Raw genomic sequence first — 26,131 nt, 5'->3', positions numbered from 1 at the left:
CCTCTGAAAACAGTGAACAGTCCTCCATCCCTTTCACTCTCTCTGATTGTTGGTCTCTGTGTGGTGAAGCCCCGCCCACCTTCAGCTCCTCAGCCATTCAGCTTAATGTTTGCCTCCACAGCATCACTCTTTATGATAAGTCTCTCTATTTAGTCCAGTTGTAGCAGCGCACCGCAGTAGTTTGCAACGATCATTGAAGATCATTGAAGGATCTTTTACTGAGAAAAATAATTCCTTTATTTTCTAAGGCTGTAAACTATAATATTCAGAATCACTGGATCCAGAACCGTCCTATCCAGAATTTTATAACAGAACTTGATCAGTCAGAATCCTGACCCTGTTCTGGTCCAGTGCAGGAAAGGATTCTGGTTAGGACTGGAGAAGCCCAGTGAAGAGCCAATCAGAAGGGTAGTTTCTGAATGAAATAATCATGATCTCTACTGGAGAGAAACTGGGAATGTTTGGAGCAAACTGGTGGAAACCAGTGGGAGACGCTGGAAGAAACGTTGAAGGTGTCCAGAACCAAGCAGTGATTATAGAACCCAGTGTGTGGCTCTGGTCTGCAGGCATCCTGAGGAGTTAAACCGTGAATTGTGTAGAGAGTTAGCAGTGCGTGGAGATAAAGACGGGTTAAACACCCCCCCTCCCAGCTCCGCCTTCCTTTACAGCTGCAAAGGAAGATAAAAGAAAAGCCTCAGTGTGGCGAAAGCTGCGAGTCGAAGGTCGACAAATCAGCTGCAATCAGACAGAAAAGGCTGTGAGATTCATAGAGACGCCTGGAAGCTCATAAGGAGACTTTTCTTTAACAGAAAGGAAAGAAAGCAGGTCAGCTCATTCCCCCAGGAGCCGTTCCTCCTCTTTACTGCTCTCTGTTTCCACCTCAATCAGCCGCACAGCAGATTTATGTTGGACTGGAGTAAAAGGGCTGCCTGGCTGCAGGAGGAGACCATCATCATCATCACCAGCCTCACCGTCATCAGCTGCAGGTTAAACTGAGGATTCTTCATCGTCTCAGTTTACTGTAAATCAGCTGAGATGAAAAGTGAACTTTCATTAGTTTAAGCAAAAGCTAAAATAAGCTAAAAACAAAAAGAAAGAAAAAAAAAGGTAAAAGTTAAAATGCAGTTCTGATGAATCCACAGAATCATCCTCTGTTGAGTAGCTATGATCTTCAATGCTGTGCAGAATCAGCAGATCTTCCTTTTAGTCCATGAAGGGTCAAAGGTCATCCCAAACTACCTGAAGTCCATCATCCAGCAAAGAGAAAGAGAACTCACAGACAGCTTCCAACCTTCCAGGATTGGACGTACCAGCAGATTCAGCCCAAGGTCGGAGAACTGACCAGAAACCCCACAGAGTCCCAGGTCAAAGGTTAAAGGTCATGTCTTTGAACCTGTCCGGAAGGGTTAAAGGAGAAAGCCTCTTCTCACCAGAAACAAGATGGTGGAAGGACGTAGGTCAGTAAAGCTGGTCCTCTGGACAGAGGAGACCAAAGCAGAGATGTTGGACCATGATGGACAGGAAATAAAACAGAACCATGATCCAAACACAGCAGCAGATCAGTGCTGCAGTGGTCCAATCAAAGTCCAGAGCTCAGCCTGACTGGGACAGTGTGATGGACCCATTTTCAGCACCTTACAGAAATGGGGTTTGGAGAAGTGGAAGCACAGAATGCTCAACAGAAGAAGAATTTGAAGTTCAATTCTAGTCGGTTTATATCCATAGCTTTAGTTCACAGCATGTCCTCTCAAGGCACTTTTTAGAGACAATTCAACCAGATTACACAATCCCGTTGGTTCAGAGTTTTCTATCTAAGGAAAACCAGTTGATTGCATCGACTCATTGACTCCAATGCAGTCCCTCACACTAAGCATGCTTGTAGCGACAGTGGAGAGGAAAAACTCCCTTTTAACAGGAAGCAACCTTCAGCAGAACCAGGCTCAGTGTGAGTGGTCATCTGCCGAGGCCGACTGGGGTTCAAGGAGACAGAAGCGGACTTGAACAGATGAAGAACCAGATGTTGAACAGATGTTTCATGAAGGTCCAGTCTGATCAGGTGAGGACGTAGTTAAAGGAAACAATGGTTTTGTTGATGTTTAACAGGAGAACACTTTGCTCATCCGTGAAAGCGATGAAGGTGGCAGATAGAGACAAAGCAGATAGATATGACCCTACCCTGTGGAAACTGCTTCTCTACTTCAGTTCAGTTCCATTTAGTTTATTTCTATAGCGCCAATTCGCAACACATGTCATCTCAAGGCACTTTCCAGTTCACCAGATCATACAGTCAAATAGATTCAAAGTTTTTAATCTAAGGAAAACCAGTTGATTGTATCGACTCATTGACTCTTCAGCAATCCCTCACACTAATCATGCTTGTAGAGACGGTGGACAGGAAAAACTCCCTTTTAACAGGAAGAAACCTCCAGCAGAACCAGGCTCAGTGTGAGCGGCCATCTGCTGAGGCCGACTGGGGTTCAAGGAGACAGAAGGGGTTCAAGTTAAACACAAACAATCCTCCTTAAGATGTTGGAGGGTTGTATGGAGAAGATGTTTGGTTCCTAGAGAGACGGGAATGGTCCCCAGCTGATCACTCTAACCTCTGATTGGTTTCTGCATGCAGCCAACAGGAACCTTTGGGTTCAAAGCCCTGGCCCTGAACCAGGTCCAAAGGCTGCAGCGCCTTCTTCTGCCGGAGAATGTGAGTTCATTGATGGAGATGTTCTCAGGTGAAGGAGGGGCTGTGCATAAAACTGTGTGACTTTAATTATATTTATCACCCAGAGGAGTTCTCCTCCTCCCTCTGCCTGTCAGACGATGTTAGAGAACCACGTATTCCTCATCTGGAACAACCAATCATCACCGCGACCCTCTGACCCACTCAAAGGCCTCAGAGTTCAGTCGACCTTCAACCTGAGGAGCCTAAACAATACCCAGATCATTTGTTTGGACAAAGAATGGAGGTTGGAGTGTGAGGCTGAACGGATCGCAGCGGAGACGCTCTGATAGCACACTGTCACATTAAATGAGACCTCGCAGCAGCACAGCTAATCTCCTCGCTCTTCCGTGGCTCAGCGATCAGGCAGGCGGCTTCTGATTGGATGGTTCATTCCTGATAAACTGCAGACATTAATCTGACTCAGTTCTTCATCTCATCTTCCTCTCCTCCTGGCAGGCTAATTCCTGATAAAGAGCAGCAGGGTCAGAGATCAGAAGCCACCAGGATGAGATCCAATCTGACTCCAGACTGGATCACAACCTCTGTACCAGCAGGATGTGGAACAGACTGGACCTTTGACCCAGGAGATGATTCTCCTCCCGCTGTTTGAACAAATCTCTATTTCAGACCCTGCAGGGACCCAGTTTCTATTCAGGTCACCGCATTTGGACTGAAAGAATCAGAACAAAGTCCTACAGCTGTCCAAAGGTAAAACCCAGAACCAGAAATCCCGGCTTCACTTTTTAAATGCTTTCTCTCCAGAGCAAGAATTTCTTGCTCTGTGACCCGTTTTCCTGCCGGGAGGGAAGAAATCAGCAACATTCCGACACAAAGATTATCCAGGCAGCGAAAACGGGATCGCCATCCGGACGCATGGATCAGATCTCTGCGGCACCAAGTCTGCAGGTCTTTAGGAACCAGTTCCAACAGGCCTCTGATGCTGTGAGTCACCAGTAACAGCTCCACTGTGGGACCAGTGGCTCCATCACCACATCCTCCCACACAGCTGAGCAGCTGAAGTCCAAGCTGTTGAGGCTGCAGCTGGTACAACTGGTACCAAGCTGGAGCCGGTCAGAAAATTGGACTCTTGCAGCGGATCAGAAGCAATGCAGAATTTTCCAACAGATGGACGAATCCTACAGAGATCTGAAGAAAATGAAAAACAATCCACTGGACCAGGGGTCTTAAACATTTTCCAGACCAAGGACCACCAAGCTGATGGTGAGATGGAGCGGGGAGCCCCTATGTGTTATATATATATATATGTATATATATATATATATATATATATATATATATATATATATATATATATATATATATATATATATATATATATATATATATATATATATATATATGAAATTGTGGTCCTATAGTGACTCCATTACACATGGAGTAACATAACCAAAGTAATTTCTCCCTGAGATTATTAAAGTATTTCTGATTCTGGTTCCTGGTTGATGGGACAGGTGTTGTGAATGAAACGGTGTCCAGCTTGAAAGAGCTCCTGTGTGTCTCTGAATGTGTGCATTGATGACTGAAAGACATCTTCTGCCTCCATTTATCTGTTTACTACAGTGGGTTGAATTCATGTTAATGTGGATTTAAAGACATTTCAATTAGTGGAAAAAATTGCAGGGCAGAATATAAAAAAAAAATTGTAATCAATCAAAACTTTCACGACGTCTTCAAGCTTGGAAACAAAGTCCAGTGGATTGTTTTTTATTTTCTTATTTTTTTAAGTGACTTATGACCTGGATGACTGAGAATCTTCATCAGCATCTGAAGCATTATATTCCTCATCCTCCTCCAAGATGCACGGTCCAGAACCGGTCCCGACTGTGACCCAGTTAGAGACCATTGTCCCTCTGGAGCATCTAAACGCAAAGCAGGAGCATCTGTGGATGAAAACACAAAGCTGAGGCGCACTTTGTCCCGGTTCTGTTAGCAACTGATTCATTATAAACAGGAAGAGGGTGGCTCTGGTTCTGCAGATGGGTTTTCCTGCTAAGTTGAGCTCTGAATCAGAGAAGGATCTGATCATCTCCAACTTTAAAATAAAGAATCAATTTCTGCTGCAGTCAGAACCAAACACAGCGGCTCTGCTCATTTCCCAACCCGCTGCAGTTCAGTACCACTGTGCTGATGTGCAGTTTGTTAGAAACATTCTGAGGATCAGATTCTGGAACGTCTCCACAAATTCAGGGGAACGTTTAGTGGAGGCGCAGAGTCCGAAAGGTTCTAGCGGGCTGTATAAGCTGAAGGTTTCCAGCTTCTTAGGGACGAACAGAATATTTTATCAGATCCAGAGAAGTTCTGAGTCTCCAGAAGATCAGCATCAAAGACGGACATCTGCTTCAGACAGAGAAGAAGGATGAACTCTTCACTGAGAATCCAGAAGCAGCACCAAAGGAACCACTTCCTAAAGACTTGTGGAACCAACTTCTGATCATTGAGGGAAGCCGATCTCTCCTCTGAGCTCCTTTAGTCAAACGGATGATGTTCATCAGCGGAAGATCGATGATCCAATAACGCGGCGCCTCGGTTGCAGGATTAATGCTCCAGCAGCAGAGAGATAATCACCTTCTGCCTCCAGCTTTCTAAAATGCATCTTTATTAACGTCTCTTTGATGCAGATGAAGCTCAGAGAAAACAGAGCAGGGAAGCGGGGAAGCAGGCCCGGCTCTATCAGGACACCGACAAACTGAAACTAGCAGAACCAGCAGAGAACTAGAGGTTCTTCCACTCAACACACCCAGAACTAAACAACCACTGACCTCCACGTCTGGTCTGGACCCAGAAAAGTCCTGCAGGATCCATCTGAGCCCATCAGCCGGTCTAGAACCCCTAGACTGGGTCAAAGCTTCAGTCTACAGACAACAAAAACCTTCAGGACGCCTGATGTGAAGGAAGATGGAGTAGATGACTGGTGGATCAGATCATCTGAAGGCAGAGCTTTCTTTGTCGGTTCTTTTGGACTCCAACAGATGGAGCCGTTTGTCTCCTGATGGAGGCTGATCTCAAATCAGCTCCTGCTGCGGCTGGAACAGACTGCGGCGCCTCCAGGCTCCTCAGAGATCTCCTTCCTCCTCTTCTCTGTGTTTTACACACTTTATTACATTTGCTTTCTAATTTAGGCAGAGGAAGCCAAGGCTAATTGCATTGCGGGGTAATCACCGCTCCGAGCTCCAGGGATGCTGCGGTCGCCGTGGAAACTCCCTCTTCCTCCCGTGAGGAGGCTTTTCTAACCAAATTCTCCTTTCGGATCAGTTCCCTCATCTGCAGCAACAGGAGACCGTCTGAGGGGACTAGGAACAAAGTGGCCCCTCAGAACCAGGAGCCACCAGTTCTGACCCAAGGTTTTCTGGTGAAATGAATCCAAAATAGGTTGTTTGGTTCCTACATGTTCATCTGTCACGTCTGGTTCTAGTCTGGATTGTTTATTTTTTCAGTTTCTCAGAGCAGAACATTTCGGTTCTCCATTTAGACACATTTCTCCTCCAGCAGGATATGAACACTAGAAGGAATCAACTAAAATGTTCCGGTTCTGTCCTTTAAAAACGCCTTTAAAATGCTTCCCGCTAATAACACCTGATGGTTCTGAGGAAACTGAAGAGGTGGTTCTGTCTGGGTCCTTAAGGACCAGCCTCCTCATTTAAACACATGTTTCATTAATCTTTAATCAGAACTGATTTATCTGGGTTTAATATTTAATAATGGGCTGAAAAGTGTCCAGTACGGCAGAACCATTTCAGATTTATTCACTTAAACCAAAGAAAAAGCTCCAAGTGGTTCTAATTCAGCCCAGATGAACTGGAATGTTCTGATCCTCTATAAACCATCAGCCGATTGCTGTCCAGTTCCCATGTGGAGGGATGGTTTTGGAAAATGGGCCTCCTGTAAGAACCTGGACTGGTTTCCTCTAATAGAGTGGAGTTGAAACTGGAGGCAGAGTTCTGATGGGCTTGGTTTGTAGCGGGTCAGTGGACTTTTGGGTTCCTAGCTGCTGAAACTGGTGGAGGAGCAGGTCCAGCATCCTGGGTCAGCTGGTTCTGAGGCTAAAGGTTTGGGTCAAAGAACAAGAGAAGCGGAACATCAGCCCGACTGATGTCGGCAGTCTGGTTCTGGTCGGGTCTTCTGTGGCTCGCTGTGTGTTTATCTCTGCTCCTCCTCTCTGGTTCTGATCCACCAAAATCCAGCAGGAGTTTTTCTGCTTTCTTCTGCTCTGTTTTACAGCCTGAATCTTAATCGGATTGTAAAAAAACGCTGCAGCAAGTAGAACCACAACCCGTGTGGACCAACAAAGAGGATGGATTTTATTGATGCTTTGGGGTGAATGATTGGATTTCTTCATTATTCGCTGAACAAGTTGCAGGTTTATTGGAGACGTTTTATTTATTTCTCTGGTTCAAAGAAAACTAAAACTTCTCCAGTAAAATGTTTCTCAATAACTTTTTTTATTTTCAGATGTGGGTGAAATCAACACTTCTACAGAGCAGAGCAGAAGTTCTGAAAGCTTTTCTGACTCTTCTTCTTCTGATGCAGGAGGCTTCAGGTCCAGATTCCCCTGAAGGAGGGAATGAATATTTATCAGCTGGATTCACACCGAAGCTCCTGAGAACAAGGAGCTCTCATGTCTCCTGAGCAACCTTCACACCGAGCGTGCTCCCCCTCGAGCAAATACCAGAGATAGTCTGAAGAATAAACAGCAGCTGCCAGGAGAACTGAGTCAGGCTGCAAACCAGAAAAAGCCAAGAACAGCTGAAGCTGCAGGAAACATGGAGAACAGCAGAAAATTTGGTGAAAGGAAGACAGATTATTTTATGATGGAGAGGCACCTGGTGACAGCAGCTCCATGCAGACCAGGAGGACCTGGATCCATCAGAGCGGTGAGCATCTTTAGAAATTCAGGAGTCAGACTACAGAGATGCTGCAAGGAGGCAGAGCTCTGCAGCAACTGTGATTTCAGAGCTGAAAGCTGGATGGATGGAGAGACTGACTGACTGACTTGGAAATATTTTAATTTACCAGAATGGAAGAAAATTTAAAAAAGATTTTTTGTTTAAAATTCAGATATAAAATTTAAATATTTGGAATTTTATGGGCAAAATTTTTAAGTCATAGATTTTATTCATAGTGGTTTTTTTTAACAAGTAGTTCAATATGTAAAACTCACACAGAGAGAAAAGACAATTAGAAAAAATGTATTGATACAATTACTTTGTCTTTGGCGCTCAGACCTCGGCAGGAAACATAGCACTGAATTTTGATTGATATGCATGAACAGGAGCAAAGAACAGGGCTGTTTCCCCTCCAGGCCTGAAACTGGTGGTGGAGTGGAGATAGATGAAGTTGGTCAGTCTGTAGACTGCTGGTTAGAGAGACGGTCTGCTGAGCTTTATGGGGAGATCCAGTGGACTGCATGAGCTGATACTAGAGCTTCACTCAGGGACCTGGAAGATGGAAGTCCAGTTTGATAACACAGGTTGAGAGAACCTGTCCATGATGAGCAAGCATGAAGCGACAGTGGAGAGGAAAAACTCCCCATGGGGAAGAAACCTCTGGCAGAACCAGGCTCAACATGGCGGTCTTCTGCTGGACCGGTTGAAATGAGACACGGAACGCATTAAAAGTCCGGGAGGAATGACGATCTGATGAAGATTTAGCTACGATGGTGGAGGAGGGGCTGGAGGTGGGTTGAGACGGGGTCATCTGAATGAAGTCACAGCGCATCCACCGCCTGCGCACTAAGTAGCAGATGAGTTGCAGATCAGAGGCCTTTTAAGATGAACTTTGGATGCTGATTGGCTATCAAGGAGGTGTGGTTCAAAGCTGATTGGCTGTTTATTCAGTTTAACTTCCGCTTAGGCTCCATTTTCTGTCTCTTCAGGTTGATCCACCTCATTTGTTTTTATTATTTCATTAATTATAGATTTGATGAAAACATATTGTAAGAATATTGATTATAACATAATCTGTGTATATTTTTCCCCTTTTTTCTTCCCTGTAATAAAAACAAAACAAAGTGAATGTATTAGATTTAGTATTTAAAAGAATTACCAATGGTTTTACCTCTTTTCTGTTGTGATTACCAACATTTTATTCTTTATTAAATCATGAGAATCCATCCTCAGAGAAACAGGCTCAAGCAAAACAGCTCATCTGTGGGCTGACAGAACCAGGGGCGGATTTAGGAAATTTGGGGCCTTAGGCAAAGACAGGCATGGGGCCCTCTGAATTGAAAAGACAACACATAAAACAGACACATTCTACAGATATGTAAAAGAAATGTTAATACAATAGACATCCATTATTTGTTCTAGGTTTTGTCCCTTTTCTTCTTGTTTTCCTCTCTATGTTTTGTACTCAGATGACTTTTCATGCTGTCTCTAAAGGAATGAAAGATTGTTTCCAAGCACTAAGCTCACTTAGCTGATTGCTCCTTCCTGTGTTTCCAAAAAGGCGACGGCAAAAGTAAAAAAAAACAGTCCTTCTTTTCACTGTAGACAAGCCATGAGACACATTTAATATTATAAGCATTCTGCTGGCATTTAGCAAAATGAATTTTTATCAGAAACATAATTTATGCGCTCAAATAAGGAATAGTTTTCTCAACTATAAACCCAGGACCTAGGGCCCCCAGGAACTTGGGGCCCTAGGCAACTGTCTAGTATTGCCTAATGGTAAATCCGTCCCTGGATAGAACATCTGGGCGGGATCGCCATGACATCAGAAGCTAAATTTGGCTTTGAATTCCTATAGCTTGAAGTTTCAGTTTCTATTTTCTTAAAGACATTTCCGCTGATTTAACGGGTTCAGAATTTTGTGTTTGTGACACAGATCCATGGAGCAGAAGAATGTCTCCACTATAGTTTACATCATCCAGTGTTTTAGTGTCAGTCATCAGAAGAGGCTGAGAGGTTGGAGGAGATCCAGTCAGATAATCTCTGCATCCATCTTTAACGAGCAGACCATCTTCTGATCCCAAAGGAACTCAGTCCAGGTGGTTCTGCTCACAGTTCTGATGGATGTTTGATGGACGTCTGCCCCCCCCCCCAGCTCAGCTCATGGGTCACCTTGGCGATGAGCTCCATCAAGCACCATCTGGGGATAAATTCACAGCTCCAGCTCTGCTGATCCATACATGTGCAGGTGGTACACGCCAACAGCACACGCAACACAAGGTTCTCACTGCATGTGTTGATGAGATGATGAACAAATTAGAACCAGACACCAAGGTCAGAGGCAAACTGTTAAAACCAGACTGGCATCAAAAGCTTCTGGATCAACCCGACTTGTATCCAATGCTGGACATGTATGTTGCTATGGTAACATGCCTACTATTGGCAAAGACAATAAATTATTACAAAAAAATAAATGAACAAAACAAACAAGTCTGAGACTTGTTAGGAGTGAGTCATGATACGACAGGGTGGGTCCAAACTATCGAATAAATGAGTCCGAATCGGGTCAGAATCACTCAGAAACTCAGTCAGAACAAACCGAAAACAAGACAGTTACAAGTCAGGAAAGATCCGCAACTAGAAATAAGACACAATTTCATGAAGGCCTGATCGGATTAAGTCTAATCGGTAACGAACCGAGGAATGCAGAACCGACGGGACATTTAGGAAATGCAGATAAACTTGACCTTCAGTCTGACAGGTCCTAAGGAAAGGTCAACGTTTTTGAAATATAAGCTGATTAGTCAGTCACTTCATTTGGATGGGATTAAATTGATTTCAGATAATAAAGTAAAAAATCTTGGTGTTTTTTTTTTTATCAGGACCTGTCATTTAAATCCCATATCAAAGAGGTTTCTAGAATTTCCTTCTTTCATCTGAGGAACATTGCAAAAATTAGAAATCTCCTGTCCAGGGTGATGCTGAGAAACTAGTCCATGCATTTGTTACTTCAAGGCTGGACTATTGTAATTCTTTACTATCAGGAAGTCCACAAGCTGTAGTTAAAAGCCGTCAGCTGATCCAAAATGCTGCAGCCAGAGTTCTGATGGAAATGAAAAAGAGAGATCATATCTCTCCTATCCTGGCTTCTCTTCTTCTTTTCCTGTTAAATCAAGAATAGAATTTAAAATCCTCCTTCTCACATATAAAGCCTTAAATGGCCAAGCTCCATCTGATATCAGAGATCTGATTGTTCCTTATGTTCCTAACAGAGCACTTCGCTCTCAATCTGCAGGTTTACTAGTGGTTCCTAGAATTTCTAAAAGTAGAATGGGAGGCAGATCTTTTAGTTATCAGGCTCCTCTCCTGTGGAACCAACTACCAGTTTAAGTCTGTGAGGCAGACATCCTGTCTACTTTTAAAGCTAGGCTTAAAACTTTCCTTTTTGATAAAGCTTATAGTTAGAGTGGCTCAGGTTATCCTGAGCTATCTCTATAGTTATGCTGCTATAGGCTTAGACTGCTGGAGGACATAGGGACCCCTTTTCCCTCATTCTGTCTCCCATTCTACAGTATTTGTTAGTTCAATCTCTAATGTTATGCTATTTGTGATTTTTCACATCATCTGGTCTGTTCCTGTTTGGCTGTGACTGCATACTGAAGAAAAATATCAGCTGTGTTGCTGCCATCAACATCTTAGACTACAGATGAAAGAGTATACCATATGGGTCCATTCATAACTTACAGAGACTGCATAACCTCCTGAAGCCCCTCCCAACATTTGTCATGGCAGACTATATTGAATGCTGGAGTGAAGCCATTACGTATTAAGTGAACCAGAAACCTGGAAGTTAAGACGGACTGGCACCAAGCAGAGCATCTTCCCATCATGCTGCCACCTGAGGTTAGTCATCCTGTGAAGATGAAACGCAGCCATGCTGCTGCTTCTTCTCCCACATCCGTCTTTGAGTTGGGAATTTTCAATAGACTTCCCTTTAAATATATGTGGTTTATTTATGCAAATGTGTCCTGGACATTTTGGTGAGTTTAGATTTATGGCCTCTGGAATAAAAATACAGATTGACTATCTATTAGAGCACATTGCTAGTGATAATAGTTCAATATGTCATAAAGGAAAATAAAATTCCAGGGTTTCGTTTATTTGAACTCATCACCTCTTTGTTCTTCAGTCACCCTGCTGATGGGGAGTGACTCCATGTTGGCGTGCTCTCCAAGGTTAATGCCAGAGCAGCTTTACACCTGATGAGGAAAAATAACACCTTCCTCCCTGATAATGTTATCTAACCCAGCTGCGGTGTCGCTGCAGAACTTCAGTGTGACTAAAGCTGCAGCATGAAAAGGATCCAGATCCTTCAGTCGCCTTTTTAGCAGGAGAGGAACTGCAGGAAAACACAGACAAGAGCTGAAACACTTAGAGCCAGTCTAAATCAACTTAGATTAGGAAGGGCAAAAATCAGGAAGAGGAAAAAGCAGATATAAAAATAAAATCTCCAGATTGCCTCATTGATGGCTAATGAAATGTAGTTGGAGTGATCATGGACTCTGAGGCAGAGTGGGATTCAAACCAGTACCTGCCGATTTTCCCTGGGCCGAAATAAACTGCCCTGCAGAACCTTGATGCGGAGCTGCAGAAACGAGGAAAAACAAGCAGCAGCAGCAGCTCGTCCATCACATGGCCCCGCCCTCCACCATCCACAGCTCCTCCCTCCGGTTCTGATGCTCACACTTCATCCAGACTTCATGTTCCTGCACAATCTGAGGGCGTTTTCAGATCTGGGGTCAGAACCAAAAAACGGGGGTAGAAGGTTTTGGATCCGTTTATTTTAACATTTCAGAGGTTTAATTCCTTTTCCGGACTCTAAGGGTCAGACTGGGATGCTGCATCATCAAGCTCAGATTTTAAGGTTGTCATTTCACAGAACTGGACTTGAAGCTGTCAGTTTATGAAAGAAATCTGGATATTTATTTGTGACGTTCTTACACCTTTTTTCTGGAGTTCATTCAGAGAACCCTGGTTCTGAAAATGCACAGGTCCAGATGGACCTTCCTCTCTTGGATTGAACCAAAATTCTGTTTAATACCTGAAGATCTGGGGCAAAAGAAGGGAAAAAAAAGATGAATTCAGGGTTGGAAGTAAAGGCTTGTTCCTCCTCCCGGATTGGCACCAGCTGCCGGAGTTACCTGTGACGACGAATGAATGGTAGAAAAACAGCAACAGCTGCCAGGGCTTCTAATGGGGAGGTAACACAGATGGATGGAGGTCAGGGAGCCTCTGGGAGACTGGGTCAGAACTTACAGGGAAAATCAGAATCTGGGCTGAGCCTATAGTGGGTCCAAACTGGATTTTATTCCTTTTCTTTTGTTTGAACAGGAAAAACTGTCCTGGGTCTCACCTCCTCTCTGATTGCACACGTTGCAGATAAACCAGAACATCTACCCAAACATGGTGGTGGTAGTATGATGCTCTGGGGCCTCTTCTGTGCTTCAGGGCTTATTTTAAAATAGAAAAATTCTGTTCTTTCACTGATATTTCTGAGGAAGAGCGATGGAGGGACAAGCGCCAGAGCAAGAGGATTTTGGATTGGCCTAGTCAAAGTCCAGACTCACATTCGTTTGATACATTGTGTTTAAACCGTCAAAAGGCTCTTCGCACCTGCATTGTCTTTAGATTTTAACAGATTTTGATTCAAACTTTAAAGGCTGGTAACCAGAACATAAAGATGGCGCCACCTGTTGATGCAAAGAGGAACAACCGATCTTCAGCTTTAGGGGGTGAATAGTTTCCTACATTCACTCAGGCTGGTTCGGTCCCATAAAACACGAAGTAACCACCTGAAAGCAGCTCCTTTTCACTGTCGTCGTCTTTGTCAGATGTGAAACCTTTAGGAGAACAGAAGAAAATCCACAGATCTGAGCGGAGCTGAATACTTTATTCCACAGGAACTATCTAAATCTCCACTTTTCCAACAGAACTTCCCTGCTTCTCATCAGTAATATTTAATATAATAAAAACCCAGAGAGGAGAACCGCTTCTTTGGTTCCTCTGCAGTGATGCTGCTTCAACAAACATCTGCACCTGATGTGGACAAACTCCCAGAATGAGGAAACTTGGATCTTTTGAATAAACCAGAACTGTCTCCCTGGTTCTGTTTAATTTTGGTTCTGTGCTCTGGTGTCACTGATTCTCCCTCTCAGAGAGCAGATGGTTGGATCTCAGATGTTCCACCTTAAAAACAGTTCATTCCTGGTTCTGTATTGCTCCGTCGACCCGTGTTCTGGTTTCCAGACCGAAACTTTATGGTGGATCTAAAACAAACAAGCAATGTTCTCTGTCTTTAATTATTTAATCAGTTCAGCATGTGCAGAACCAGAGCATAACCAGTCAGATTGAAGTTCTGGTCCATCAGCCGGACTTATGGGTCTGATTTAACCTGTAAAAGGAGTCAGAAGAACCGCAGTGAGGGAAGAAAAACTTCATATTTTTAGCCCTATTCAAAGTGAAGAACAAATATCAGCTGCTGCTGGAAGTCGGCCCAGTTTGTCTGGACCTGGACCATAGGGTTGCCAACTCCCTGAAAAAAAAAGGCCACCTCATGTCAGCTGAACCAATGCCTTTACCCCTCCTGGCGTGGTGATTTTTTGACTCAAATCTGCATTGAATTAGATGCATATTAGTGAGATACATGAACACATGGAAAATAAATTATTATCCAGCAACTAACATTAATACAAAATAAGAAACTTTGCTGAACAAAACAAGTATCTTAAACATAAGCCTGTCCTGCTTAACTTCAAACTGTAAAATATAAAACAATAAATAAATAGTGCACATTTTTGGTGCAACAGCAAACTTGTGCAAACTTGTAAACATATTTGTGCCTTAAATGCAGTGACTGTAGGCTACAGTTGTAAAACAGAAAAAAAAAATCAATGTCTACTTTTCCTATTTGTATTTCCACTGAGCTCTTGCAGCAGTAAGGAGTTGTCAGCCCTTAAAAGCAGCGTAAGTATTTAAATCACTGCGTTCCTCACCCATACTGCTATGTTGTCTCCTGCTTCTTCTACTACGTGAGCACAACTTGGCTCGACCAATGGGATGAGGGGATTGTGGATCGTTACATATATGTTATCAGCTCATTGCAGGACAGGGCCCGGGAACAAGTTTACCGTAAGTTTTGTATCTAACGTGCCCTTGTTTTTCATTTTCTATTAGCTTTTTACCGACTGTTTTTACTCTCTCAGTAATACGGGATAAACTGCGTTCCTTTTCCACTATATATAGGGCAGGTACTTCTATTTCTAAATATGAAACAATTAAATTTTTCAAGGGATGGTTGGCAACCCTAGTGGACCAGAAGAAACAAGCAAATCAGAACCACATTCTGTTCTGAGGTTCCCTGTAGCCAACAAAACCCTTGGGAAAAAATTACTGGAAGGAAAACCACCCATCTAAAGGTTTAGTGATAATTTGGATCAGGCCCTCTTCATTAGCAACCCATAAAGTGGCAGAAGTTCTGGTTCTGACATCAGAAGTTCTTTAGAGAACATCATGGAGAACCAGCAGATGGATCAGCTCCTGCACCATCAGTCCTGGTGTCGGTGGTTCTCCCAGAAACACAGGGTCATTTTTTGGATGAGCACAGCAAAGATTCTGCTTTGGATCTTTTTGGTTCTGAACTTCAGAACTTCTGTGTTCTTCCCTGTTCTGGGTCTTAGATTTGTTCTGGTTCGGAACTCTTTATATCTGCCCGCAGTGACGGTTCTGCTCCGTACATCTGGATCAGCCCCTTAGAACCTGCTCTGGAACCTCTCAAGCCATCCATCAGGTTGTGATCTGATTAATTTAGGTACAATGACTCACTGTATCAAAGGCTCTGAGGATATTCTGAATGAGTTCAGCAGAGATGTTCTGCTCTCCATTAGATAGAAACGTTACGGTTCCCTAGGGTAAAAACATCCAGATTTCCCAATGAGTTCTGCTTGTTTCCGTTTGCCAGATCCTCATACAATCTAATCAGTCTCCAGTGGGTTCTGTAGGTCCAAAAACTACTTTTAACACATACAGAACCAGAACATTAAATCTCTGAGTGAAAATCGGATCCATCCTTCTGGACTTCTCAGGATTTTGGAGTGAAAACAGCAGAAATAAAGTTCTGTGGTCCATTAATGAACCAGCAGGTCCAGTTTGCTTAAAGTCGTAGGGAAATCATATTTAAATGTCAAATCATTCTGGCTTAAATGTGTATATAAATGTACGATATTGTCCCAAAATTTAGAAAAAAAATCCTGTCTTAAAATCTGTCTTTTTTTTTCCGTTATCTTCTGCAGGCCAGTTAGTTATACATCAGGCTGAACACCTAAATTCGGCCAATCATGTATCAAAGGTCATCTGTCAATCAAATTTTTTCAGTCATAGCATCTTAATTCATATGTCGCAGCTAATATACGCAACGGTTGAAATCAGAATAATTTCTGTGTCTTCAGCAGGCGTAGAGCTAACAGAACTGGCAGCGTTACGAGGCAAGGGCTCAAACATGTACGGCTGGAAGCCTTCTACACCAAACCAAGCTTCTGCCGCCCTGGCGTCCTCTTCCACAACATCTTCATCCCCGCTTTCCTCCTCTAGATAAAAAATGGATGATGGAGGAGACTCATCCACGACCTCCGACTCAAACTCTCCTCCTCTTGCATGTTTCCTCTGTCCATAGCGTTCCTTGACAGTGTCGTTTCTAAGTCATCAATTTAGTGCTACTTGGTCCCAATGGAATTTCCCATTGGCAACCTGATAGTACTAAGTTGCTAACTAGCTTTCTTTGACAGTGTCAATGAAGATAATCTCCTGGTACTATGAAATATGTAGGAGCACGGCTCCTTCTGAGTAGCAGCAGAACTCGCGTGATTTCCCATTGAGAACCTACTAGCACTAAGTTGCTAACTGGTTAGCAAGAGGCTTCCGAACACCCACTTACAACCAAAGTTTTGGCCACAACAATCCCGCCCCATCGATAATTGACCAATCACATTCACTTTATTCACTCGTGTAAAGTCGTGCACCACTCGGGAGAATTCGGCCATTCAGCGGTTGGAACAGTCGCTTCCCTACGACTTTAAGGAAGAGGATGTTAGGAAGGAAGGTCATCTTAGCTCAGTTCCGTCTCGATTTTATCTCGGTTTCTTGGTTCCGACCTAATTCTTAATCAGCAGAGGAACAGTATAGAATACCGTCCAATCAACACGTTTGAAGATTAATCTGTTGTGTTTTACCAAGAACCTGATATATTCCAGCTCTGGTTTTCTTCTCATTGATCCAGAAACGCCTCCGTTGTTGTCCATCTGAAGCCGTTTTCCTAATAGTCTCTAAATGAACTGGGCCTGAGCGTTCTCCAACTCCTCAGTGGAACATTAGAGTCACAGGAAGTAATGAGGAGACGCCGCTCTGCAGATTTACTCCTCCCTGCCGCCTTTTAATGGATTTACGTTTGTGAGAGCGAGTCGAGGGAGTTTGTGTTGTAATGAGAAAAACAGGCGCTTTGTGTTCAGCAGCATCCATCAAACTCCGCTTCCTGCTACAAACAAGACTCGGTTCTGCTTAGGGAGCCGTCATTGGGCGGCTGGTTCTGTCCGCCAGCTCACCCTCTGATCAGGTGACCATCTTTTCATAAAAATCTTCGATATGATTGAGTTTTTCTGTCAACTTTTTCTTCAAAGCTGTATTCTGGTTTTCTTTGTCAGGTTTCTGGTTCATTTGGACACATTTCCCCTTCCCTCTTCTCCCTCTACTCTCTGAGGTGACTTGTTGTTCTCTAGAGGCTCAGTTTTATTTTGGGTCTGTCTTGTTTCAGGGATAATAAGCTGACCCCACATCCGTCCTGTCGGCGTGACGGCTGCACGCGCCGACTGATGGCTCTGGTTCCAGCAGCAGCAGGAAAACGCTGAGAGGACACAGTGACACTTTGGAGAAGGAGGTGTGTTGACACAGAGGGGAAAAGCTTTCAGCTGAGGGAGGGGGAGGACAAATGGACTCTGACGGAGACATTATTTTGCAGGGGAACAGTCAAAGTGTCCTCCCACAGCTGCAGCACGCCGCTCCTGATGGACGTTTTAATGTTTCTGCGTCCCCACACTCAAACTGTCCAACTGTCTCTCTCTCGGAAAACTTTCACTTCATGTGAGGCATTATTCGCTGGCTGGGGAGACTACATTACCCACGAGGCTTTGAGGGAGAGGAGGAATTAAGACCTCTGCAACCTGAACCTCAGTGACCGGGGGGGGGGGGGGGAATGGCTTCCAGCAGAACTTCTCCAGCAGGTTCTCGGGTTCCTCTGGAGTTTCTGCTGGTCTGTTGTCATGGAAACGGCTGCAGGTTTATTGGTTCTACGTTCGAATGATCCAGACCTTGGAAGCCTAACTGAAGATGTTTGGATCCATGTTCTCCTGGTTTTCCTCTGCAGCGTCTCCTGTCAAACTGAGGATGAATAAATAAAACTCTGCTGTCAGGGTCACATGTTCAGGAAGATACAGACAGCTGATCCGTCTCTGGGCCAGATGATCCCATCACTGACTGAAACCTGATTCTGGAACAGAACCACAAGCTGAAGAGGCCCCTGGGGCCCCGGTCTTTAAGAGAAGGACAGAACGTTCAGCTGGTAATCAGAAGTGGAATTTCATCCAACTCAGTCTGGATTCTAAATGGGTCTCTGGGTTTGTCCTCTATGGGACACCATAACTCAGTCCCCTCAAAATTTGTCTGAGGAACATGTCCACAGAGTAAAGACGAGTCTCCAAGGGTTACAGAACCAGCAGGAAACAGTGGGAAAAAAAGACCAGAAAAGACGGAGAACCATGAAGATCCTCACTGCACTGCAAGGGAAACAGCAGATCAGAACCGATCAGAACTTTCTGCTCCACAGAAAGACTTTCCCTATGACATCATGCTGGTAACTAGACCCAGTAGAGAACTGGTTCTGGAAGAGGATCAGAATCAATCAGGCTGCATCTAAAATCTCTGCTATAAGCAAGCTGATAGAAACACTTCTGCTTAACCGTTTATAGGGAACTCAGTGAAATACTTTGAAAATCAAAATTTTAAGCCAAGAGTGTTATTGGAATCCGAGTCAAGACCTTACAACCTTTGTAACATAAAAAAATATGGATATTTTGATGACAAAAATTTTGGTCAATGCAAAAACAATAAACGGCATTCCAAAATATAAGATTGCTTCTATAAGAAATTCATGAAGAAAAAATGGCACTCCATTTGTAAGGAGTTTGCAAGTGATCAAATGATTAAAGTTCCTGTAATGTTAATAACAAATCAGTTGTTGCCATAATTATACAAACCTTTTTCTAACACCCAACACCACTAAATAAGAAAACTGTGGATGATTTATACGGCTATATTGACTCACTATTGGTAACAGTCAAAACTCAGAGCTGCAATGTCTACATTAGAAATGAAAAGAGTCGGTTCTGGTCCAAAATCTGGTTCCATCCTTCCACAGGGTTACGGCTGGACAATTTCTATCCCGTGGCTCACTGGTGGAACAGATGGAGCTTCTCTGTTGGGTTGATATTAGGGCTGCAACAACGAATCGATAAAATCGATAAAAATCTACTTTTAAAAGCGTTGGCCACGAATTTAATCATCGATTAGTTGTGTCGCGCGATTATTGCTTCATCCGCCGCCGCCGTCATCCGGGGGAAGAAAAAAAAATATGGCGGAGCGAGTCAGCGCCGCAGAGTCAGCGACTTTTTAGACCCCTCCAGCGACTATTTTTCAAAAAAGCGACTAGCGACAAATCTGGCGACTTTTTACGGTGTCACTGGCGGCTTTTGCCTGCCGTGGGGCGCCTCCCCCATCCCAACCCATTTATCCCTCTCCCACAGGAATCCCTCTCAGCGCGGCAGTCAGAGCCGCAGGATTTTAGTGAGGAGTTTACCCTCAGCGTCCAGACTGCAAATGAAGCGTGCATGCGCCGGGATTGACGGCGCAAATTGATCACAATAATTAAAATAGCCTGCGCTTTGTACAGTGAAAAAAGTCGTAACATGCAACTTTTGTAAAAACAAATGAACATGGCGCGGAAGCACCACTGTTATGACGCAGCACCTGAAAAGAAAACACGTTGGAGCCTTCAATGGCAGTGAAGAGAGCTGATCAGCAGGGTGAACCACCATGTTTGTTTGGTTTTAAAGTGGGGAAACGTAACGTTAGTTTCTCAGGTAGCTCATCTGATGCTTTCCTTACCGTGTTAGTAGGTTACAGACAGTGATAAGGTTGGCTACTTATTTCACTTTTAATTTCATTTGAATTAGCTTAAGCAGCGTTTATATTTTCTTTATAAATATATTAACTTGCAAATTATGAGGGCAAGACTTTTAAAGTTTAAATCTTCTGGCAAAGATAAAGTAAAGAAGATCCTGCAATTTATGGAAGTAAAGCAGAATAAAATCCAGCAAGATCAGTAATATGTCAATTAATTATATGCCACATTCCCATGTAAATATCTGTCTTTGGAGGATGTGTTTTTTAGCACCCCTAGTTCTCTCATTTTTATTCCAAATACAATTTATAATTTGAATCACAGGGCTATTTTTATCTCTATGGTTTAGTATTTTCTCAAGTAGCAACTTTAACTGCTATACTTTCCTGTCTTAAAAGGCAGAACTCTTCTAGTCTAAAAAAAACTCATTTGTTGAAATGGGGGGGCCTATTGTTTGAACCCCTTAGGGGCTTTTAAAAACAAAAATTTATGAAACAAAGTACCCTATATTTTGTGGATGTACAGCTACATTTCTCATGTAAGTTTGCGTAGTTTTAACACAAACATTTATTTTTCATATTGCACCAGTACAGTTAATGAGCAACCTGTACTTGTGTGCTTGTTTGTTCTGTCTAAAATGTTTATTTTGGAATAAAGAGGTTAATATAAAAAAATGTTTTTGTCCGATTCATCGATTAATCGAAAAAATAATCGGCCGATTCATCGATTTTTAAAATAATCGTTAGTTGCAGCCCTAGATGATATAAAGAAGCCCAGAGGCAACAAAGGAAAAGATTCAGCTGAACTGATCAGAACCAGACTGAAACAGAAAGCCTGAAAAGGTGCTGATCCAGACCATTTCACTGACTTCAGAATGAAGGTCGGTTCAGGAACTTAGATAAAAAAGGAAACTAATCAAACCCCCTCATAGGTGTTATTACAAAGACTGAACTTAGAAAAAGCAGAAAAAAACAGCCAAAGTCCAGATAGAACCAGAACCTGGACTCTCCTCACCAGTTCAGCGTCAGGACATCAGAGTCCAGTACTAACTCAGACTCTGGAACCAGTTTAGAATCAGGACCCAGTTAGGATCCCTTAATGTGAATGCCTCATATCTCCTCACATTTATGTACTGATCTGTGGTACTGATCATCCTGTTGATCATCTAGAGCAGCGTTCCCGACCTGGAGTGTGGGAAAAAAAATCAATTTTGCTATATATTATGATTTTTGGGTGCCCGAATTAATATTGATTTTGTATTTCCTAATATTGATTTAAAAAAAACAAAACAAAACAATTGAACTAAAACAATGAGGGACATATCTGTAGTTGAGGCAGTCGCAGCGGAAGACGTGTACTGACCCAAATAACATAGATACCAAAATAACTAAATGATCAATACCTTCTCTTGAAAACATACAGCACTTGATTTTTTTTATCTATACGTTTAATTTTTATATCTGGGGGGGGGGGGGGGGGGGGAATCACAATATACAACCATATCACAATATCGTGATAATATCGTATCATGATACCTATCGTATTGCAACACCCAAGCCAATATTCACCCCCTATTCCCATCCCTGGTCCTGAAGACCTCCTGCCCTGCAGGTTTTAGGTGGATCCTGCTCCAACATATGAATCGAATGAGGCTCGTTACCAGGCATTTTTCCAAAATGCTAAGGAAATTCACACATTACTATTAGCTGTGTTGGAGCAGGGATGCATCTAAAACCTGCAGGACAGTAGATCTTGAGGACCAGGGTTGGAGGCTTAGGATCCAGAGGAATGTGATGCAATGGAACATTTAAAGTGTTATAGGACTTATATTTATTCTTTTTTTTAGTTACACCTCTGCAGAGCGTCTATCAATTTGCTGGTTTTAGAGCTTATGATGAAGTTGATCTATGATAAAAATTTAATGTGGAGTAAAATTAAATGCCTGACATGAAGCTTCAACTCCCCACTTTAACATCTGGGTCACCAGTTCTCCTGTTCCCTGTAAGCCTGCTGAGATGTTCTGGTTGACTGCAATAGATCCAGCCTCTTCCTGGGTCTCATCATTAGTTTCAAAGAGATTAAAACAGCTGATGAGTTTCTGTTCTGATCGTTCACAAACAGTCATGGTTTTAAGCAGTCATTCTGTTCTGGGTATTTATCTTCATCATGCGATGAATAGGCAGAATAATGTTTAAAGACCAAAGTTTTTATCTTTATGTGGTCAGAAATGTCTGATCCAAACCACAGAACCGCCAGAGTTTTTTTCCTTGGCAAAACCTCCTCCTTTTCTTCTTCCTCCTCCTACCTGCAGATAAAACCACCTGCTGCCTCTGAGCGTCATTAAAACAGTCGTTATAAGTGAATCAGCAGCAGAATTTGGGAGTGGGTTCTCCTCCTCCCCGCTCGGCTGCTCCTGGGGGTGGCTTCATTACAGAAACCATTAGAAATAATCACAGGGTGCGCGTTCCCAGCAGCTAATGCATTAATTTAATTAGCAGCTTTAACGGCGGCCTGTTCAGCAGAGAGGAGGCTGCGACACACAGAACAGCAGCAGAGGGACAATCGACACCGCAGAAGGATGTATTTCCAGAGCTGCTCCACCCGCCACAGAAAGCCCAACTTAAACACAGAAGTTCTGTAGGCAGGCCTGGTTCTGTTCCTAGAACAGACTGAGGCTCCATGTTGGACCTTTTTCCAGTCCAAGTGGACAGGTAGTCCTGGACTGTTTCAGTCGGAATGACAATTACTGTTAGTTTATCAGCAGCAGAAACACTGTCTTCTGTCATTTGGCAGGAGACGGATAAACTGGATTAAATGTTCAGACATTAGGAGTGTCCGATTTGGTCTTTCTGCTGCTTCAGGTCTGATAGAACCAGATGGGTCACACAGGAACCAGCTTGGATTGTTTAGATCCAGTGATCTGTAACAAATTGGACCCCTGTGGGACTCTTCCAATGCCCCAACAGGGCTTCAGCATCATGGACAGCGAAAGTGAGGGCTATGTGTTACTACTCAGGATTAGAAATACAAGAAAACAACCTCAGCTTTAATCTGGAGAAGGAATCGATGTCTGAGAGAAAATATTAAGAAATCAGCCGAAAGAAAATGGAATTAAATTTAGAAAACACAGAGAAAAAACATGGAAGCAAAAGAATGTTTAAGATGATTGGAAGAAATGGGAATTTGGAAAAGATTAACCAACATGTTAGAGGATGGTAACACCTTCCACGATTTTAGATGTCATTCCCTGTTGGTCGACTAAAAAAACAAAACAAAAAGTAAATGAACATCCTCCAAAGGGTTCCTGGACCTCTGATGTAACATCTTCTACCCTCAGAGAAGAGAACTTCACCTCGGTGCTCCTCAGAGCCTCAGTACAAACTCAGATCAGAGGAACCCTTGAAGCTGGACTTCACACAAATCTCACCCTTCTCACCTCAGTCAGAACCACAGACTCCGCCCATTTTTGGGACCACAAACAGAAAACTTGACAACACTTACCCAAGCGTTGTCATGGTAACGATGGTGTACCAGAAGGCTGCTGGGATGCTGGTGAACTTGCTGCCTGAGCCCTTCTCAGCATAGAACATGACTGTGGCAAAGATGATGATGGCCATGGTGAGAGAGAAGAGCAGGAAGCCCAGCTCTGACGCGCAGCTCTTCAGCGTGTAGCCCAAGATGCGAAGTCCCGCAGAATGCCGCGAGAACTTGAAGATTCGGAACACCCTGAAGACCCGCAGGGTGACGAAGGCGCCACTAACGTCCTCATTGTCCGTCATGACCAGGCCGATGTAGTAGGGCATGATGGCCACCACATCGATGACGCTCATCACGCTCTTGACGAACTTGTAGCGGCTTGGCGCGGCCAGCAGGCGCAGCAGGTACTCCACCGTGAAGATCATGACGCACGCTGTGTCCAGGCAGAAGAAGGCCAGCGCGTAGCGCTCCCCGCAGGACATCACCTTGACGCGGTTCGGCGCGGCGCCGCACGGCACCGTCTCCACCACGTTGGCCATGACCGACACGGCGATGAAGAAGCCCGTCACATAGTAGAAGACCAGCGCCATGGTGGAGGTGTGCGGGTTCTCGAAGGCGCGCCACATGGTCTCACGGAAGCTGGCGTCCGCGGGCATCAGGTCGTTGGTCTGATCGTTCTCCTCGTCGTCCTGGATGCGCTCTTGGTTCTCCCGCCGCCGGTCCTTGTACTCCTCATAGCAGCAGTCCCCGATGATCTCCGGGATGATGCCAAAGAAGGCCAGCTCCTCTTCGTAGGCGGAGATGCACTCCTGGCGCGGGTAGTGCAGCTTCCCGGTTCGGTAAAAGTTCAGGATGTGCCTGAAGATGTCCTGGTCGCGGTCGAAGAAGTACTCGTTGCTCTCCTCGTGGAAGAAGAAGTCCCGCTCCGAGCTGCCGAGCAGGGTGTCCGGGTACCGCTCCAGGGTGTCCCGCCAGGTCTGGAACCTGGTTCCGCTCACGTTCAGCACGATCAGTCCGTCCCTGCCGCGCCGCTTCTCCTGCGGGGGCACCGGCATGGGCGCGCTGGCCACCGGCATCCAGCCGATGGCCGCGGCGCGGGCGACCGGCATCCATGCGGCGACTCCTGCAGCCATGCTGGCCCGGAGCTCTGCGGAAGGTTCGGCTGGAGGTTCAGGGGGCTGCGGGGCAACAAGCGGACATCCGACGGCGAGCAAATGGAGCCTCCAGGTCCTCCAAGGAGCGGAGTTTTACGCAAACAATCTTTGGAGAGGTGAGAGATGCTGAGGGGCAGGAGAGGAACCAAACAAAACCTCCTGTGATGGAGTCACTTTCTGTTAGTTTGGAGGCAGAAAGCAGCAGACTCACCTCCGCAGGTCCAACCCACTCTTCTCCGCTCGGATCTAAAGATTTTCCTGCAGCTCTTTTTTTTTTAGTTTTAGCTCTTATAAGAATCCGGTTCTCCAAACCAGAACCAGGACCCGAACCAGAACCACGGGTCCGAGGTGAGCATGTCCGTACCTGCTCCGCACACTGGAGCCTCCCGATCCAGTTCCGCAGCGTCTCTCTGCAGCGAGATGTGCATGAACGGCAGCCGCTTATGGACCCGCAGAGAGGAGAAAATCCGAACCGAACAGAACCGAAAGTATGCAGCCCATCAGGAGGTTCGGCTGGAGGAGAAGCAGCAGCAGCTGCGGTCACACAGGTGCTGCTAATGGGAGGAGAAGCGGAAACTCGCGCTGCTCCTCCTCTTCTCCCTCCTTCTGCCTCCTGGGGGCGTGTCGCCAGAGGATCCCCTTGGATCAACGGAGAGTTCGCCACGCAAAACCGCGTCACGCAACGGGAGCAACCTTCCGCCTTCTCACTCCGACGCGCTGCGGGGATTAGTGCGTTTAATAATTGCCTCCTGGAGCTGCGCGCTCCCGTCAGCGCTGAGGGCGTGTGGAGTTGATGCCTTTGCGCGTGGGTCTCCTCACGACAACTGTTTAAAAAAAAAAACCAGATGACAAATGAAGAGTTCGACTGCTCCGGTTCTGGTTCTGGTAAGCAGAAGAGCTGTTCTCTGTAAATCTCCGCCAAGTTCACCAAACACCGATGCAGAATAAACCAGTCTGACGTGCAGAACCAGAAGGGAAAGATGTGTTTCCAGTTAACTGGAGGAGGATTTTCTGCGCCTGCCAGCTTCAACTTTATTTTCAGCTTTGAAAAAATCATATTTTCTCAATAAATCATAAATACCTCATTTGATAAGAGGTGAGAGAAAATCCTGATGTTTCAGAACTATCTGACTGAAGGGTCATAACTGAGTGTCGGAAGAAATCAAGTCCTTTAAAGGAGAAGTTCACTTTTTAACACTTTAAGCCCATTTTCTGTAGTGTCCAGGATGAAATCGAATGATCGACACCAAAATTTTGACAATTGGTCCTGTCTCTGCTTTTTGGCTCATTTAGAATCCACCCCTGGCTGCTTTAGAATGGCTTCCATAGTGCATGTCCGATAATGTCCTTAAAAACAACCTTAAACGTTCTTTTTTTAAAATATGCTACTCACCGGGTCGTCAGCGCTGTTCAATGACGTTCTAAAAAAAGTTTCGTAAAGAAAAAACGTTCCTGTAGTGTTTTATTTAGCATTTTGTAAATCCCATTGAGTTCTGTAGGAATAGTCAATATTCCGCTGCCACCGGAAACGGAAATGGGGCCTGTTTACACAGTTGTAGTCTTTTCGCTTCACTCTGTGTACTCCGACGTC

At 44.4% G+C, this 26,131-nt stretch overlaps 1 protein-coding gene across 1 annotated transcript in view; it reads right to left on the bottom strand.

The window, feature by feature from the left end:
* kcnd2 (potassium voltage-gated channel, Shal-related subfamily, member 2) overlaps positions 1 to 25,118 on the bottom strand; it is a 57,897-nt gene extending 32,779 nt beyond the window's left edge. The window contains exon 1 of the mRNA XM_038301484.1: positions 23,411 to 25,118. Coding sequence (XP_038157412.1) covers positions 23,411 to 24,519 — 1,109 coding nt within the window. The 5' untranslated portion in view covers positions 24,520 to 25,118. The remainder of the gene's footprint in view (positions 1 to 23,410) is intronic.
* Between the last annotated feature and the right edge of the window lie 1,013 nt (positions 25,119 to 26,131).

This window comes from Cyprinodon tularosa, unplaced genomic scaffold (assembly GCF_016077235.1).
Source record: "Cyprinodon tularosa strain WSP-4 unplaced genomic scaffold, ASM1607723v1 ctg469, whole genome shotgun sequence".
Taxonomy (NCBI): domain Eukaryota; kingdom Metazoa; phylum Chordata; class Actinopteri; order Cyprinodontiformes; family Cyprinodontidae; genus Cyprinodon; species Cyprinodon tularosa.
This window is presented reverse-complemented; position numbering and strand designations above follow the sequence as displayed.